At 48.1% G+C, this 20,316-nt stretch overlaps 1 protein-coding gene across 3 annotated transcripts in view; it reads right to left on the bottom strand.

The window, feature by feature from the left end:
• Positions 1 to 15,859, bottom strand: part of IFFO2 (intermediate filament family orphan 2) — a 63,004-nt gene extending 47,145 nt beyond the window's left edge. For 2 of the 3 annotated variants that reach the window (XM_088466270.1, XM_088466269.1), the window contains exon 1: positions 15,242 to 15,859. In XM_088466270.1, the coding sequence (XP_088322396.1) occupies positions 15,242 to 15,792 (551 nt within the window). In that variant the 5' untranslated portion in view covers positions 15,793 to 15,859. The remainder of the gene's footprint in view (positions 1 to 15,241) is intronic. The other variant, XM_088466268.1, reaches the window with a different exon arrangement.
• Positions 15,860 to 20,316: the final 4,457 nt, after the last annotated feature.

Consider the following 20,316-nt stretch of genomic DNA (forward strand, 5'->3'; position numbering starts at 1 on the left):
TTAGCGGGGACAGCCATTTACTCTACTGAACCTGTTCTGCGTCAGGCAAGACAACAAAATAATAAAACAAAGACAAAATAATAAAAATAAAAACAAACACTAAAAAAAAAAAATAAATACAATTATAGTATAAAAATAAATTATACTATTTTGCTTCACCTGTTATAAAAGATCTGAATACCAGATCGGTGGTTCCCAAACTGTGTGCCGTGGCACCCTGGGGTGCCTCGGGACACTTGCAGGGGTGCCTCAGGTTGGTTGTCCAGCACCAAATCAAATTCTTTATGGTCAATGTAATGTAAATATGTAGTGTGTGTGTGTACCCGCATTGTCGGTAAATGTCACATATCGCGCCGGCTCTGCTGCGCAGCCAATGGCGGATATATCTGTCCATCAGGCAGCATGTAGGCGCCTGTCGCTAGAAGACCCTCATACAATGTTCATCATCTCTATATAACATCTGTTTCTGGAAATGAAACATTTTCATAAAGTGAGACAATGGGCATCTAAGTGCCAAATAACTGTGGGGCAGAGTAGACAAAAAGAAGCACATCCCTGTCCCCACCACATAACTGACCCTAAGGATGACAGGTCAGCACAATTTACTTTACTATATTTTTTCTCAAACAAACTTTTGGCTTAGAGGGGCCATGAACAATGCTGGTACTCTGGTTCCCAAAGTTTTTTGAATCGCTGTGTCCTAGAGGTTACATATATACGTATATTCTTGCAGCCATACACTAACTAGATATTAATGTATGAATGAACAAGAGATTAACCAACACCTGAAAACCGCCACAGTAAAATAATAGGTTTCTTACGGGCTCAAAACCGCCAGTATTACAAAATTGAATTTTAGGAACCAGCGTAATGACCCATATGTCTGGCATGAAGGCAATGTGGATCGTATTGGTGAAATGAACACATGAAAAATTCACGGATCAAGTGTTAAAGTGCAGAACTCCCTCAAACTTTACAAAATATGCGACTGAACTAGACACATATGTCCCGACTGAGGGGAGGTTAGGAGGCATGCCTCCGCACACCCCAGGGGCAGCACAAGGGAGCAGCCAGGGTGGCCTAAAGCTTCTTAAGCTTTCAAATAGTCACTGATTTGCTGGTTTTCAACGTTTCAAATTGAATTGTTGAAGCTTGGTAAGAAGTGTTTACCAGGTCATCCAATCATTTCACTGCCTAGAGCATTAAATCATCTCTGGGCTGGTGTCAGTGTAATTAATTAACTCGGAGAACAGTAATAAAAGATTGCCAGCCGGCACTAACAGTCACACAGAACCAGGCACGCAGCAGTGACATCAGTCTATATTTACTCTCACTGTGCTACAAGATTTGTTTTATGGGTGGGCAGGTAGAGCAGGATAATGGGCAGCTGTGCGGAGGGAGGAGGCCTGAGGTGGTGACCTAACTCATCTCACAAACATCCCAGGAATGTCCTTCTACACCCATCAGACCATTCACAACACCTCCAGAGACAGAGACACGCGTGGAATCTCTCAAACTCCTACACAAAACTTTAGTCACCGGCAGCTGTATAACTAATAATCATATATTTCTATACTTTCCCAGAGCTCATCAGAAGGGACAAGAGCAGAGAGGAACATAACATTGCTGCTTCACCCTTCAATCTTCTGCTCTCTTATAAATGTGGCCATATGTAGGTTTGGCTTGGACTTCGGTTAATACTTGTGTTATACCAGCGGTTCCCAAACTTTTTTGAACCACGGCGCCCTAGAGTATCAGTATTGTTTTCATGGCACCCCTAAGCCAAAATTTGTTATTGCGGAATTCAGAAATTAAATGTAGTGAAGTAAATTGTGCTCCCCTGTCCTCCTTAGGGTCAGTTATGTGGTGGGGACAGGTTTGTGCTTCTGTTTGGACACATATTTACATTACAATGACCATAAAGAACTTGATTTTGTGCTGGACCACCTACCTGAGGCACCCCTGCAAGTGTACCGAGGCACCCCAGGGTGCCACTACTTGGGAACTACCGAGTTAGTCCTTAAAAGTTTTGCACTTCACGGCTATTTGGGAAGATAACAATGATTTTATGTTCACATTGCCTGGTCTAGTTGACATTTATGTGACAGTCGGACAGGTACAGTCCCTAAATATGTGTCACCCCTGTACTTATCAGTGTGGTCTTACACCCTCAGTCACAATGTGAAACCACATATCCCCCTCCCACCTATATACCCATCCCTACCACCGCCGTCACGCAAAGTTGTTACTGCTCTGTACAGCTGATTCTGAATAATGTAACTGTACCGGGAGAGACTGTTTATATGTAAAGTAATCTGTATAATGCTATAGATCTGTGCTTGTGTGTTAAGGGATTTAGACTGTAAGCTGCAATGGGGCAGGGACCAACGTGAATGATAAACATTCTCTATACAGCGCTGCGTAATTTGTGGTGCTATGTAAATAAAGGAGAATAATAAAAATCTGCTAATAAAAGTTGGGAGTTTATAAAATATGTCACAGGGAAAAGGGGTCTATGTACTAAGCAGTGATGAGAGTGAAAAGTGATAAGAAAGTGATAAGGTGCCAGCCAGTCAGCTCCCAACTGTCATTTTTCAAACACAGCCTGTGAGATGACAGTTGGGAGCTGATTGTCTGGTACTTATCACTTTCCACTCTGTCTCCTAACACTGCTTAGTACATAGAGCCCAAAGTGAGGAATACACAGATGGAAGGAAGGGAATGAGCCTCGGGATTACAAGGGGCGTAACGCCACCATTTAGGGGTCCAGCCCTGCATTATCTCATCTTTACAAGAAGTCCCTGCAGCAAAATCACAGGGAAGGAGGATGAGTCCGTTTACCGCATAAAACTCCCCAAATCATCAGAACGCACATCACAAAATGCTCTATAAAAAGGGACGTTCTTCACCTTAGATGTTTGAGTGTGTCCCCTGCAATTGGCCAGGGACTGTCACCTTCTCATGTCCTCTGCCCCACAGTTATTTGGCACTTAGATGCTCATTGACTCACTTTATGAAAATGTTTAATTTCCAGTTGAACAGATGTTATATAGAGGTGATGAACATTGTATGAGGGTCTTCTAGCGACAGGCGCCTACATGCTGCCTGATAAGACAGATATATCCGCCATTGGCTGCGCAGCAGAGCAGGCGCGATATGTCTGAACGGCGACATTTACCGACAATGCGGGTACACACTGGCCGACGTGCAGATGTATTGGCCAATCAATCTGCCAGTGTGTACCCAGCGTAACAGTCAAAACTTAAGGTGGGTACACACCTGACATATCGACACATGATGGTCGTCCATACACACTGAACAGCCATCATCTGCTCGGGTCCTCGCGGCTGCCGCTGTGTGTGTACGGGTGGTCTGCCGATCGCCCGTACACACCTGCCGATTGACAGATACGTCTGCAGCACGGCCAATGAGATATGTCGGTGAACGATGACATTCACAGATAGATCTCAGGTACACACTGGCCGACGTGCAGCAGATATATTGCCCGATCAATGTATCTGTCAGTGTGTACCCACCATTAGACACCCAAATGTCGATTACCATAAGGTCGACCTGGACATAAGGTCAACAGTCAATGTCAACAAAGAACAAACATTGAAAGGGTCAAAATGATGGCATTGCCGCTGCTAACAGTTGGTGGCCGCTAAATTATGTACCCGTCGACATTTTGACTGTCTATATATTGATTGTCAGCATACAGTACATGTCGACATGATGATTGTCTAAATATTGTATCTGTCAACATTTTGGCGTCTATGTTTTGACTGTCTACATTTTAACCGTCATATACCCAACCCTTACAGAACATAATGTGTGTGTTCCTGGTAGGACTAGTGAGCCAGCCAGTCACTGCAATCAGAGCAGCTTCCCTGAGAAATAAATGCCGACCCCCAGCGGTTACTGTACCTAAGCCAGACAGACCGGCCGAGGTCACAGGGATCACGCCAGCTTTATTGCTGCATGTGTCACTGATTACAGAGAGAACTCCTGTATACGCAGCTTATTTTCTCTTACATAATGACCACCAGGGCTCTGCCACCTACCCCACACAGCACCAATCAGAGAGGACTCCGGGTTACGTTATGCAAACAAGCGTGAAATGAGATCTGGCAGACCCTTAGAAGCGCGGCTGCCGGGGATGATACTTTAGCACCTGTAAATTAAGAACACCTTCCTGCTGCTTCCTGCAGCGCCCGCAGAGATCAGGGCCAAATCCCTTCCTTATAGCACTTCATGGTGTAAGACTGGGCTGAGGAGCTGCAATAATAACCCGCAGCTAAACCTCAATCAGGCTCCATCTCCGCAAACTACTATTCATTTCTTTTTAGTATAGTTTCCAGTTACTCTCATTGCTGGTCTTTGTTAAGCCGGGGATGAACGTTAAGCTGCTGTAATATTCAAGGGTTTGGGCTCATTGAGCTCAATTCTAAATTCATGAAAGCAAACGTAACATTTTGCATTTACGAGTCTGGTAATGCTCAGAATGGAATATGGAATTTTACCAAATTACTTACATCCAGCAGAACAAAAGTCCATTATATTATATACATATACACAAATCTATACATACACACACATATATGGGGGTGAACAGAATTTCTGGGACTCATGTTCTGGAGGCATGCCCGCTTTTAGATATACTTATATATGGTCCACACTGAGCAGTATTTTGTAGTCCTCGATGTGTAGTAGTCTGCAATCAGGCATATGATACATATTAGTGAGTGTTACTTAGAAATGATGTTTACACTGGTGGAGCGTTCTAGTACATTAGAGGAATAACAGTCACTGAGATACAACATACTTATGACACAATAAGACAGGAATTAATATGTGCAATATGTTAGATAATACGTTTATAAAGGCAAGTCGGAGCACGTCGTAAAACAATGGTGCCACATGCAGAGGCCCAACACCCTGGGGTAACCTGTCCATTATAGCTCAGGTAACTAAGCTGTATACCTGCCACCGCTGCCATAGACCAAGCAATGACTGAGTGTGGCACTAAGGGCCTGATTCAGACCCGGACGCTAGGCTGCGTTCGCACGTAGCCTGCCGATGTTTGCAATCTGTGCATGCGTATAAGAGGAAGTGCGTGAGCCAGTCCATGCGATTGGGAAGCGCTCGCACCCTGTACACAGATGCTACGCAAGCAGGAGTGACAAGTCGTGCAGTTTGTGGGTGGTGACAGGGGGTGGTCGATGGTAACTGGGGTGCAGGGCTGCGAATGCAGGCGTGTGTGCATCTGAACGTCGTTTCAGGGGCGTGCATAATTAAGACGCAGCGTCAGCGTACACGTCACTTGACTGAATTACACACTGAAGCACTCGCAGTGCTTGCGGTAGGGTATGGTCAGCCACAAGTGCTGCGTATGGGTCCGATGTCAGCCGATGTTACCGACTGTTACATACACTTCATGAACATAACGTGTGTTACTAAGGGAAAGTGGGCGCCTTGTGTCAGGCTGGTAGGCGTCACTCTAAATACATACCGCAATCACGCGGCAAGACAGTGGGCATGCTAATGTCTTGCTAGCGATTGCGGGATTTGCGTACTCTGGCTGCTGACGGCTGCGTGCGAACGCATCCTAGCGAACGGGTCTGAATCAGGCCCAAAGTCCCACAGCGTAGAATTGTTTCATACAAGCTGTGGTTTGCGCACCAAATGTGGCCCACAGTGCGATACGGCTTAATGCTGCCGTGTGCCGCACAGGTTTAATAAATATGGCCTAATATGAGCTCTAACATTCAGACAACGGCACCTGTATGTTCTTATCAGTATGAAAGACTAATGCTGTAAACAACAAGGGGTTGTGGATGGGAGACATCAGATAAGGTCACATAAACCATATGATGGGAGACCACCAGGGAAGGTCCCTGGAGGCCTCGGATTGTAGGATTGTGCAGGCTGGATATAAAGGAAAACCCTGTATGTACTACCATACATTAAGGTTTTCATATGATGTAAATGTCACTACAATCGGTCACCGAGTACTTACAGGTCTGTTTGTACAGGGAATTAAGTGACCTTCACCTCTGTATTTGAGATGGCAGCCAAGCCTGCGATACAGGTTCATACAATACCCAGCAGTAAATGGCGGTAACCTAACTACAACCCAGCTCCAGCCATTATCCATTGCTCAGTGGGACACTCCCTGTAGGTCATTCAGGAGGGTATACAATCGGGAAGCCGACTGCCTAAACACCGGCAGCCGGCTTCCCGACTGTCATATCCCGGCAAGGGTGAAATGACGGGCGTCTAGATGTAGACGCCCGGCATTTCCCAGAAGCCGGGAGACCGGCATCCCGATCGTAGTGATGCCGGGCGCCGCGAACGGACAGCCGCGGGGGGGGGAGGGTTAGGTTTAGGGCTCCCGGGGGGGACTTAGGGTTAGGCACCCCCCCGGGAGGGTTAGGGTTAGGCTAGGGGGAGGGAGGGTTAGGGTTAGGCACCCCCCCGGGGGACTTAGGTTTAGGCAGTGGGGAAGGGGGTGGTTAGAGTTAGGCACTTGGGGGGGGGGGAGGTTAGGGTTAGGCACCCCCCCGGGGGACTTAGGTTTAGGCAGTGGGGAAGGGGGTGGTTAGAGTTAGGCACTTGGGGGGGGGGGAGGTTAGGGTTAGGCACCCCTAAGGAGGGTTAGGGTGGTTAGGTTAGGTTAGACAATACTTACCTATCCACGATCGGGATTTCCAGCGCTGTCGGGCTTCCGCTGCCGGGATCTCTGCTGAAGTCGGCCGGCGGTATTTCATACCGATTCCATTCAGGAGGGATGCATAGGAAAACTATTTCCCCCTACAGATCAAAGACTCATCTCAAATACTATCAGAGATTATAATTTCCTGATGTTAAGTGCATATTTGTGGTCATTATATACTAGACTCAGGTATTCTATAAGGCAGGTACCTGGGGTACATTCAGTAAAGTCCTGACAGATGGGCCAATGACCTTTACACAGTGCAGCGTACAGTTTTGTGACATCTCCTGAGTTTCAGGTTTGGGGAGGGGGGGGGGGGGGTGGGTGTTTTATATACAAGGCAGTCACTTTCAGGTGCACCTACTTTGTGTCACTGCAGCTTTTCCACTCCTGTCTGTGGGCCCATGCTGGGTGCTATCAGTTACCAGGTGGTAATACCCAGGGAGGTATACGGCTACTACTCCTGTCTGTGGGCCCATGCTGGGTGCTATCAGTTACCAGGTGGTAATACACAGGGGGGTACATGGCTACTACTCCTGTCTGTGGGCCCATGCTGGGTGCTATCAGTTACCAGGTGGTAATACACAGGGGGGTACATGGCTACTACTCCTGTCTGTGGGCCCATGCTGAGTGCTATCAGTTACCAGGTGGTAATACACAGGGGGGTGCACAGCTACTACTGCTGTCTGTGGGCCCATGCTGGGTGCTATCAGTTACCAGGTGGTAATACACAGAGGGGTGCACAGCTACTACTCCTGTCTGTGGGCCCATGCTGGGTTCTATCAGTTACCAGGTGGTAATACACAGGGGGGTACATGGCTACTACTCCTGTCTGTGGGCCCATGCTGAGTGCTATCAGTTACCAGGTGGTAATACACAGGGGGTGCATGGCTACTACGCCTGTCTGGGCCCATGCTGGGTGCTATCAGTTACCAGGTGGTAATACACAGGGGGTGCATGGCTACTACGCCTGTCTGTGGGCCCATGCTGGGTGCTATCAGTTACCAGATGGTAATACACAGAGGGGTGCATGGCTACTTCTCCCGTCTGTGGGCCCATGCTGGGTGCTATCAGTTACCAGGTGGTAATACACAGAGGGGTGCATGGCTACTACGCCTGTCTGTGGGCCCATGCTGGGTGCTATCAGTTACCAGGTGGTAATACACAGAGGGGTGCATGGCTACTACGCCTGTCTGTGGGCCCATGCTGGGTGCTATCAGTTACCAGGTGGTAATACACAGGGGGGTACATGGCTACTACTCCTGTCTGTGGGCCCATGCAGGGTGCTATCAGTTACCAGATGGTAATACACAGAGGGGTGCATGGCTACTTCTGTCTGTGGGCCCATGCTGGGTGCTATCAGTTACCAGGTGGTAATACACAGGGGGTGCATGGCTACTTCTCCTGTCTGTGGGCCCATGCTGAGTGCTATCAGTTACGAGATGGTAATACACAGAGGGGTGCATGGCTACTTCTCCTGTCTGTGGGCCCATGCTGGGTGCTATCAGTTACCAGGTGGTAATACACAGAGGGGTGCATGGCTACTACGCCTGTCTGTGGGCCCATGCTGGGTGCTATCAGTTACCAGGTGGTAATACACAGGGGGGTACATGACTACTACTCCTGTCTGTGGGCCCATGCAGGGTGCTATCAGTTACCAGATGGTAATACACAGAGGGGTGCATGGCTACTTCTGTCTGTGGGCCCATGCTGGGTGCTATCAGTTACCAGGTGGTAATACACAGGGGGTGCATGGCTACTTCTCCTGTCTGTGGGCCCATGCTGAGTGCTATCAGTTACGAGATGGTAATACACAGAGGGGTGCATGGCTACTTCTCCTGTCTGTGGGCCCATGCTGGGTGCTATCAGTTACCAGGTGGTAATACACAGAGGGGTGCATGGCTACTACGCCTGTCTGTGGGCCCATGCTGGGTGCTACAAGTTTTCCAGGTGGAAATGCAGAGACCAGACTTCATGTTGCAGTTAATCATGTCCCTGTCCGTGATGGGCTGAGCCTCCAGCCGGTTACCATATGGACGCCAGCCAAACAGCCACATACAGTACGGTGACGCAGACATAACTTGGAACTTCACCAACAGACTTCACGCTCCACAGTGGACCTTCCCTTCTATGCTGAAATAATCGGAAACCTTCTCATGAAGGCATTCACCAACCAGACAGCCCGGGGACATTGTCCCAGCTCAGGTAGAGTATTTACCCAAGCGAGCACCTGCCAGTCACAAGATACAACAATGCACAGTCCGACGGCTTTAGTCAGAGATGTGACAAGTACAAATCCAGACAGCCGCTGGGTAAATACCAAGCTCTGGGCTAGCACCTAGAGAAGCCATTAATTAAACTTGTGCAAAACTACCAGTGTGTTGTAACCCTGAGCAACTGCATATTTGTATTTATTGAATAGTTTGCTCAAAATAATTTCTGACGGATCGCGGATTAGGGACCCAACACAGATGTATACTTCTCTAAAGCAGCGTGCACATAAAAAGTGTTATATTTGCACATTTATACACATCCTTAATAAATGTGACCACATCTGGGTGTGCACCATATGCGCCTAGTCTACTACTAGTCATTATCACACGCATGCGCCTGCCTTACGCTACGTGCAAAAGATTCGCCGCCAGATGTTACATCCAGCTCCTGCTCAGTCTGAAAATGCGTGGACACTGGACCTCATTCAGAGTCGGTCGCAAACGCCGGTGCGCTCGCAACCGACTCAATGGTTAGTCCTGCGCACGCGCAGTGGCCGCACTGCGCGTGCGCAAGTCCCCGAGCGAGAGAAACTCTCTCGCTCTGGAGCTCGCTACCAAAGGGGCGGCTGTCGATGTTGATCGACAGCTCACCCCGTTTGGTAGGCGGGCCGGGGGGGGTGGCAGCACAAACTGAGGCATTCCCATGCGAACGCCTGCCGTTTTGTGGGCGGCCGCACTGACATCATCAATGATGTCAGTGGGGAGCTTCCTGCTCAAACAGAGCAGGAAGCTCCCTGGGGCTTACGGCTGCCGAGACCCAACCTTACGGTCTCGTCGCAAGCCCCGATGGTCGCAATGGTGTTGAACATCGCGACCATCACCCTGGTCGCAAGCTAAACTGTGGGTGGTAATCCACAGCTTAGCTTGCGACCAGGAGGCCGCACTTTATAAAATTAAGCGCCCCGCCCTCATTCAGAGAGTGATCGCTTCTTGCGACCGCCTCTGAATGAGGGCCACTGAGTTTTGCCTACGCAAGATAGCCCCATTACATCTCAGGAGCGTCTCTTCACTTGCTCCGCCATGTGCCCATTTTTACAGCTTGTGCAATGCAAGAAACGTCCCGCAAATGGGCGAAATATCATACATCGGCTGTGGGCGTACCGCACAGTTGCCCTTTTATTTTTGCGAATAACTCTGCAGTATTCCAGCAGCGTCTGGGCTTGTATTAATGCTAATAAGACAGACTGGCTGAACCAGTCCTCTAACAGACCAGAGCATCCCCAACAACCATGGCCTGGTGCTAATAACTCCAGTGACCCCTGTACAGAGTGTAGACGCTCTTTCACGTCCATTAATCAAACAAGCGCCACAAGTATCTGACGACTGGGACAATTTCTGGATGCGAGTCAGAGGAGCGAGATACGTTTCCTGCCGGTTTCCTGGAAAACTCTTCCGTCTCTCCCGGAGGAAGTGTCTGTGTCAAACACCCCAGATCTGACCCGCAGGGCGGAATGGGGGCTCTGCACAGATTTAGCGGCCATGTATTGACATTTCTGTGTGTCACCTTTCCCTGCGCACTTCCAATACCACCTGAAATCGTTCTCTTACAGCAAATTGTTTCCAGGGGCTCTCGTGTCTATTCAGCATGGTGCGTTTCACATTAACAAAAGCTCTCGGCCGCTAAATTATTTGAAATTGGAATATGACTGATATTCATCCTGATTATAAAGGGTTAAGCATAAAACGGATGTACAATAATGGAGTTACAGAGGTCTGTCTAGCAGCAGCTGGGCGCTAATCCCAGTATGAGGAGCTACTGTTATAGCTTCCAAGTATTTATAGGCGAGGAAACACAGAAGAGATCTGTTCCATCGCTGCCATAACAATCATTTCTATTTTGTGTGTGCGTGTGTATATATATATATATATATATATATATATATATATATATATATATATATATATATATATATATATATATATATATATATATATATATATATACACACATACATACATACATACATACACATACATATACACACACACAGTAGTGCCCAAAATTGTGGAAGCCTTTTGGGAAATGTGTGCCTTTAGGACTTAATTATGTATAACTGCATTATTTAAAGAAATTCCTATGAAGGTATATCTCACTAGAAAGATAATTTTATACACAATATAATGCTGTTTACCGCAATGAATTATCTTTATTGCATAAAAAGTTATAGCTAAATAAAGATAGGGAGCACATTTGTTGCTACCAGAATTGATAAACTAAATAATAATATTTTACCATCACTAATGGTGCATACACACCTGTACGATATCGGCCCGATTTGGCAGATTTAGCCAAATCGGAACGACAAATCGGGCATATCGTGCAGTGTGTATGCACAATTTGCACGTACCAGCAGTCGCATGCGATATCATGCGATTGGCTATGCTGCACAGTCAATCATACGATATCGCATGCGAGCCTGTACAAGTTAGTGAAGGACGGAACAGTGATTGTTCCGTCTTTCACTAAATCTTTAAAGTGTGTACCGGCAATCATGCGATGTCCAGGGTGAAGGCAAATCGCCCTGAACATCGGCACAATTGTCGGTCGTTTAGGTGTGTACCCTGCCTAAGCTGGTCGCCGTTTTTTTATGTGTTTTTTTTTTTTACTTTCATTTCTTGAAGTAAGCTGTGTAACTTATTTAGGATGACAAGCAAAGTAAAAAGAGGGGACTATTACATATGAAGAATGTACCAAAGGAGGCATTTCCCAAACTGTGGAATAAGGGTCAACAGACTCAGTCGATTCAAAACAAAACTAGTAAAGGTAGGAAACGATCCACAACGCCATGCTGTGATAGAAGAATGAACAAACTGCGCTTGCGTGACAGAAGAAAACCGTCTGAGGCAATCCGCAATGATTTACGCGAATTAATGATATAATGTATTTCATTCCATCACTACAGAATATGGATATTGTGGTTTCGTCACTCCAGATGACGCCGTTCCATTGTTCTTCTGACCAATTAATATGCTTTTTAGCTCATTCTAATCTTTTCTGTCTTTGTCTGACAGATAAAAGCGACTTTTTCCTTGGAATTCTGGCGTTTAATCTAAAATATTGAAGTCTGCGTGGAACAGTCCCGGCGCTGATGTTTACACCACATTCATGTAAATCTTTGTGAATTGCCTGAGATAATCGTCTTCTGTCACTCAGGCGCAGTTTTATCATTCTTCTATCACAGCACGGTCTTGTGGATCTTTTCCTACCTTTACCAGCGACCAACTTAGTGATAATCAAACAAATAAATAAGATGTTTTACTATCAATTCTGGTAGCAACAAATGTGCTCCCAACTTTATTTAGCTATAACTTTTTATGCAATAAAGATAATTCGTTGCGGTAAACTGCATTATATTGTGTATAAAATTATCTCTCCAGTGATATATACCTTCATAGGAATTTCTTAAAAAAAAAAAATGCAGTTATACACAATTAAATAAAAGCACATTTTCCAAAAGGTTTCCACAATTTTGGCCACTACTCTGGATAGATAGATAGATATAGATAGATATAGATAGATATAGATATAGATATAGATATAGATAGATATAGATATAGATAGATAGATATATACACACACACACACACACCTTCCAAAAATGAATCCTGGATGCTATGATCATCATAGAACACCTGGTCACATGGTGAAAGCATTCTATCTGCATATCTCCCAGATACACCTGCTGTAATAAGCGCAAATTGTTATAAACACTATAAAAGTGAATATATGTTTCTATAACGGGGAAACCCAGACATTAGATACACTTTTGATGTCCTAAAGAACAACAAGGACTGCTGAGACAGTTATTTTACATGTGTAATTATATTTGCCATAACTATCTGAGTACATTATGACAGTTACTCCCTGAGATTAAATAATGATATACTGGTTTAAAAAAAGATGCAATTCTGATACATCAGAGAGGACTAAACCCCCCTTCTTCTGCCCCCTCCCCCCATGCTTGATTGTCCAACAAGGACTGGGACAGTGGCCCCTTCCCCCATTTTCACAGAGACTGATGTTTTGTTGATATGTCTTTCTATTTATTTACCCTTCCCATATATGTGTCCATCTTTCAATAAAAACTTCAGTTCTGTGATTCCCCCCTCCCTTCCCCTCTACCCTCCACACCCATAGACCTTGTTGATTGTTGTTTTTGTTTAAGTAGTGAATGAATAATGCAAAGTATTATGTATAGTATAGGATGCCTTGTGCTATATGTTTTGCAATGCATTATATTGTATGTTTGATTATGTTTGATAGTGTATTGGGTTTAGGCTGTGCTGCGACACAGTACACTTGTATGTGTGATTTATGTATGTTTTTTGCCATCTTTATGTTAATAAAGAATGCCTTTTTCAATCAAAAAGAGAAGGATTTCTAGTGATTACTACTCCTATGTGATCCTTAACCCTTTTGGTTTGTTAATGTCCCATGAAAATAAAATATAAATAGGCCTTGTGTCTGTTGATTTGCCATTTAAAGACGTCAAATACAAACACACTTTTTGATTGGCTGAAGTCTAAATAACAGTGGTATGAACTCCATATTTATGTAGTACCTTATACTTCATCCATATCTATGTACTCTCATGATAACATAGGGAAAGGTATATCCCAAATATATTAGAGAGTTAACATAGATAATTTACGTATTACCAGCCAATCTATATTATGACATAATGGAGGCAGGTACATGCGCTGCCACTTATTTTTAATCACATTTTCTGTCTTTATTACACTACTTTATATTTTTCCAATTTTCGCTGTTGTCTTTCCTATATAATAGGTATTAACCATTATTCATTAAAAGTTATGTTTTAATTAATAGTGCACCACCCATGACAGTTCATTTTCCTGCTCTTTTTGTGTCCAGGATTCATATGAACACAACAGTGTAGTTCAACGTTTCAGTCTGAAACTACTGAAACGTTGGACACTGTTGTGTCCAGGATTCATTTTTTTGAAGTCCCGTGAGTGCCGCTGTTTGCTTGTGTAGATGCTTTATGTTCCAACACCTCCGGATGGAACCGGGGCAAATAATTCACATTATATTGTGGAGTGCCAGCTCACATTGACATATCTCTCTATCTTTCATATGTTACAAACAGTCAATTTCTATACTCCTTGTACAGCAAGCAAAGGCCGTTGAATACATGGGACCCGGATTCATTCCTCGCTGGCAGAGGATCCGTCCTGTGGAATAACCTATAATAACTCATACCCAGGGATGTGGCCTCAAATGCCAAATTAAAATATATATATAAAAAAAAAAAATAATTCAAAAATCAGCCATGTCACCTGGGCAGCCACCACTGTCCGCCCCATCCTAGGCGATCATTCCCGCTCTTCCTGTTAGAGCCACAGAATGGTCCTATTTTAGCATCCCATGTGGGCGCAGTACTGGGTAATTATAAGCCACCTGCTTTCCTTTCCCATCTAGATGCTAAATTTACAGGCACCATCTGGTCCCCTATCTGATGCAGACAGGCGGCCCTAACCCCCCAGTGCAGCCTCCTCACACATACTATAGATGGAGCACATAGGACGATACATGGATTCTATACAGGGCCCATTACACCTTACATAGCCCATATGCTGCTGGTGTACTCTGCACTGAACCATGGCCCAGGGAGATTTAGAAGGAGACAGATGGAGATGTGACTTATCCCCACGTGTGGGTGACTCAGTGGTTAGGTGTCCCCGGCCCTGTGGTCCTGGGATTGTGTCAATGTCAGCTGCAACCTTAGCATGTAATCAGGGGGAGCTATAATAATAATGACTGCACCACTCTCTCACTGCAACAATGTAACATTGCAACAATGTATCAGGATATCACTGTCTCACTATATATAGGACATCTGCAGCATTATAGATGGGAGGGGGGCACCGTGTTTACAAACAATGCTTAGGGAAGGGGCGCATGATATAAGGGAGGGAGGGGGCGATGGATGTAATCAGGGTATGTTGGGGCAGGATATATAGGGTCAGGGGGTTATAATGATATATCTGACCATGATATTTGGGGCAGAAAATAGGGGCTACCTGGGGTATGATAGATATGATCAGGATGTGTAGGGACAGCATATAGAGGGGGGTATATATATATATATATATATATATATATATATATATATATATATATAGAGGGGGGGGGTATATATAGGGGGATTAGAATTTGGGCTGCCATGGACGCAGGATCGGGGGAGTGGCAGAGGCGCAGCAGCAGCAGTAGGGAGCAGGGGGCACTTACTTTCTCCTGTACTCGTCCCTTTCCCTCTTGACCTTTGCCAGCACATTGTACAGAGCCCGGAGCTCCGGGGTGATGGTGTCTATCTGCACTCCCACCCCGTCCGGATGGGTCCAGGACACCCCCGGCCCCTGGAAGGTCTCCAGGCCGCCCCCTGTGCGCCGCACGTGGGTATAGCTCCAGATGGTGCCCGGCATGCGGCTGTAGAGCTGGTTGGCATTGTGCGGCTGGGGCACGGGGGGCTCCGGGTCAGTCTGCACCGCCTGATCCCGGTGGAAGATCTTGTAGCGCAGCCGGCGCTCCTCCTGGCACTGGGAGTACTGCTGTTGCAGCTGCTTCTCCAGCAGCCGGTTGCGCCGCTCCAGCTCATGCACCTTGGCCAGGAAGCAGCGGAAACGGACGTTCAGGGTCTTCAGGACGCAGATGTTGGAGCCCAGGTCATTGCGCAGGGCCATGGTGACCGGGGTGCCCGTAGGGGCAGCGGTGCCCGGGCTGGACTCCAGGTCCCGCATCATGTCCCCGAATACCATGGAGTTCATCATCCTCCCCCCCATCCGCCCAGCAGCGTGTCCGAGGATGGCGGCTCCTATGCGGCTGCTGCATACGGCACATCCATGGCTGCAGCTGATGCTCTCCCCGGGCAGCCGCAGCTCCTGCGCTTTGTAGCTGGCACAGAGCCCCGCCCCCACAGCCGGGCACGCCCTATAGCGCACGGCGGCCACGCCCCGCCCCCTCCCTGTCCCCGCTGCTCAGCCTGGCTGGGGAGGGACCGCTGCGCCGCTGACATCAGTGTGATGGACTGTACATGGGTGCGATGGACGTGATGGACTGTACATGGGTGTGATGGACTGTACATGGGTGCGATGGACTGTACATGGGTGCGATGGACGTGATGGACTGTACATGGGTGTGATGGACTGTACATGGGTGCGATGGACGTGATGGACTGTACATGGGTGTGATGGACTGTACATGGGTGCGATGGACGTGATGGACTGTACATGGGTGTGATGGACTGTACATGGGTGCGATGGACGTGATGGACTGTACATGGGTGCGATGGACTGTACATGGGTGTGATGGACTGTACATGGGTGCGATGGACGTGATGGACTGTACATGGGTGTGATGGACTGTACATGGGTGCGATGGACGTGATGGACTGTACATGGGTGCGATGGACTGTACATGGGTGTGATGGACTGTACATGGGTGCGATGGACGTGATGGACTGTACATGGGTGTGATGGACTGTACATGGGTGTGATGGACTGTACATGAGTGCGATGGACGTGATGGACAGTACATGGGTGCGATGGACGTGATGGACTGTACATGGGTGTGATGGACTGTACATGGGTGCGATGGACGTGATGGACTGTACATGGGTGTGATGGACTGTACATGGGTGCGATGGACGTGATGGACTGTACATGGGTGTGATGGACGTGATGGACTGTACATGGGTGCGATGGCCTGCACATGGGTGTGATGGACTGTACATGGGTGTGATGGACTGTACATGGGTGCGATGGACTGTACATGGGTGCGATGGACTGTACATGGGTGCGATGGACTGTACATGGGTGTGATGGACGTGATGGACTGTACATGGGTGCGATGGACGTGATGGACTGTACATGGGTGCGATGGACGTGATGGACTGTACATGGGTGTGATGGACTGTACATGGGTGCGATGGACGTGATGGACTGTACATGGGTGTGATGGACTGTACATGGGTGCGATGGACTGTACATGGGTGCGATGGACTGTACATGGGTGCGATGGACGTGATGGACTGTACATGGGTGCGATGGCCTGCACATGGGTGTGATGGACTGTACATGGGTGCGATGGCCTGCACATGGGTGCGATGGACTGTACATGGGTGCGATGGCCTGCACATGGGTGCGATGGCCTGCACATGGGTGCGATGGACTGTACATGGGTGTGATGGACTGTACATGGGTGCGATGGATGTGATGGACTGTACATGGGTGCGATGGCCTGCACATGGGTGTGATGGACTGTACATGGGTGTGATGGACTGTACATGGGTGTGATGGACTGTACATGGGTGCGATGGACGTGATGGACTGTACATGGGTGTGATGGACTGTACATGGGTGTGATGGACTGTACATGGGTGCGATGGCCTGCACATGGGTGTGATGGACTGTACATGGGTGTGATGGACTGTACATGGGTGTGATGGACTGTACATGGGTGCGATGGACGTGATGGACTGTACATGGGTGTGATGGACTGTACATGGGTGTGATGGACTGTACATGGGTGCGATGGACTGTACATGGGTGCGATGGACGTGATGGACTGTACATGGGTGCGATGGCCTGCACATGGGTGTGATGGACTGTACATGGGTGCGATGGCCTGCACATGGGTGCGATGGACTGTACATGGGTGCGATGGCCTGCACATGGGTGTGATGGACTGTACATGGGTGCGATGGACTGTACATGGGTGTGATGGACTGTACATGGGTGCGATGGACGTGATGGACTGTACATGGGTGCAATGGCCTGCACATGGGTGTGATGGACTGTACATGGGTGTGATGGACTGTACATGGGTGTGATGGACTGTACATGGGTGCGATGGACGTGATGGACTGTACATGGGTGTGATGGACTGTACATGGGTGCGATGGACTGTACATGGGTGTGATGGACGTGATGGACTGTACATGGGTGCGATGGACGTGATGGACTGTACATGGGTGCGATGGCCTGCACATGGGTGTGATGGACTGTACATGGGTGTGATGGACTGTATATGGGTGTGATGGACTGTACATGGGTGCGATGGACGTGATGGACTGTACATGGGTGTGATGGACTGTACATGGGTGCGATGGACTGTACATGGGTGCGATGGACGTGATGGACTGTACATGGGTGCGATGGCCTGCACATGGGTGTGATGGACTGTACATGGGTGCGATGGCCTGCACATGGGTGCGATGGACTGTACATGGGTGCGATGGCCTGCACATGGGTGTGATGGACTGTACATGGGTGCGATGGACTGTACATGGGTGTGATGGACTGTACATGGGTGCGATGGACGTGATGGACTGTACATGGGTGGAATGGCCTGCACATGGGTGTGATGGACTGTACATGGGTGTGATGGACTGTACATGGGTGTGATGGACTGTACATGGGTGCGATGGACGTGATGGACTGTACATGGGTGTGATGGACTGTACATGGGTGCGATGGACTGTACATGGGTGTGATGGACGTGATGGACTGTACATGGGTGCGATGGACGTGATGGACTGTACATGGGTGCGATGGCCTGCACATGGGTGTGATGGACTGTACATGGGTGTGATGGACTGTATATGGGTGTGATGGACTGTACATGGGTGCGATGGACGTGATGGACTGTACATGGGTGTGATGGACTGTACATGGGTGCGATGGACTGTACATGGGTGCGATGGACGTGATGGACTGTACATGGGTGTGATGGACTGTACATGGGTGCGATGGACGTGATGGACTGTACATGGGTGTGATGGACTGTACATGGGTGCGATGGACGTGATGGACTGTACATGGGTGTGATGGACTGTACATGGGTGCGATGGACGTGATGGACTGTACATGGGTGCGATGGACTGTACATGGGTGTGATGGACTGTACATGGGTGCGATGGACGTGATGGACTGTACATGGGTGTGATGGACTGTACATGGGTGCGATGGACGTGATGGACTGTACATGGGTGCGATGGACTGTACATGGGTGTGATGGACTGTACATGGGTGCGATGGACGTGATGGACTGTACATGGGTGTGATGGACTGTACATGGGTGTGATGGACTGTACATGAGTGCGATGGACGTGATGGACAGTACATGGGTGCGATGGACGTGATGGACTGTACATGGGTGTGATGGACTGTACATGGGTGCGATGGACGTGATGGACTGTACATGGGTGTGATGGACTGTACATGGGTGCGATGGACGTGATGGACTGTACATGGGTGTGATGGACGTGATGGACTGTACATGGGTGCGATGGCCTGCACATGGGTGTGATGTACTGTACATGGGTGTGATGGACTGTACATGGGTGCGATGGACTGTACATGGGTGCGATGGACTGTACATGGGTGCGATGGACTGTACATGGGTGTGATGGACGTGATGGACTGTACATGGGTGCGATGGACGTGATGGACTGTACATGGGTGCGATGGACGTGATGGACTGTACATGGGTGTGATGGACTGTACATGGGTGCGATGGACGTGATGGACTGTACATGGGTGTGATGGACTGTACATGGGTGCGATGGACTGTACATGGGTGCGATGGACTGTACATGGGTGCGATGGACGTGATGGACTGTACATGGGTGCGATGGCCTGCACATGGGTGTGATGGACTGTACATGGGTGCGATGGCCTGCACATGGGTGCGATGGACTGTACATGGGTGCGATGGCCTGCACATGGGTGCGATGGCCTGCACATGGGTGCGATGGACTGTACATGGGTGTGATGGACTGTACATGGGTGCGATGGATGTGATGGACTGTACATGGGTGCGATGGCCTGCACATGGGTGTGATGGACTGTACATGGGTGTGATGGACTGTACATGGGTGTGATGGACTGTACATGGGTGCGATGGACGTGATGGTATGTACATGGGTGTGATGGACTGTACATGGGTGTGATGGACTGTACATGGGTGCGATGGCCTGCACATGGGTGTGATGGACTGTACATGGGTGTGATGGACTGTACATGGGTGTGATGGACTGTACATGGGTGCGATGGACGTGATGGACTGTACATGGGTGTGATGGACTGTACATGGGTGTGATGGACTGTACATGGGTGCGATGGACTGTACATGGGTGCGATGGACGTGATGGACTGTACATGGGTGCGATGGCCTGCACATGGGTGTGATGGACTGTACATGGGTGCGATGGCCTGCACATGGGTGCGATGGACTGTACATGGGTGCGATGGCCTGCACATGGGTGTGATGGACTGTACATGGGTGCGATGGACTGTACATGGGTG

The sequence above is a fragment of the Taudactylus pleione genome, unplaced genomic scaffold, assembly GCF_031769625.1.
Source record: "Taudactylus pleione unplaced genomic scaffold, aTauple2 ptg002751l, whole genome shotgun sequence".
Taxonomy (NCBI): Eukaryota; Metazoa; Chordata; class Amphibia; order Anura; family Myobatrachidae; genus Taudactylus; species Taudactylus pleione.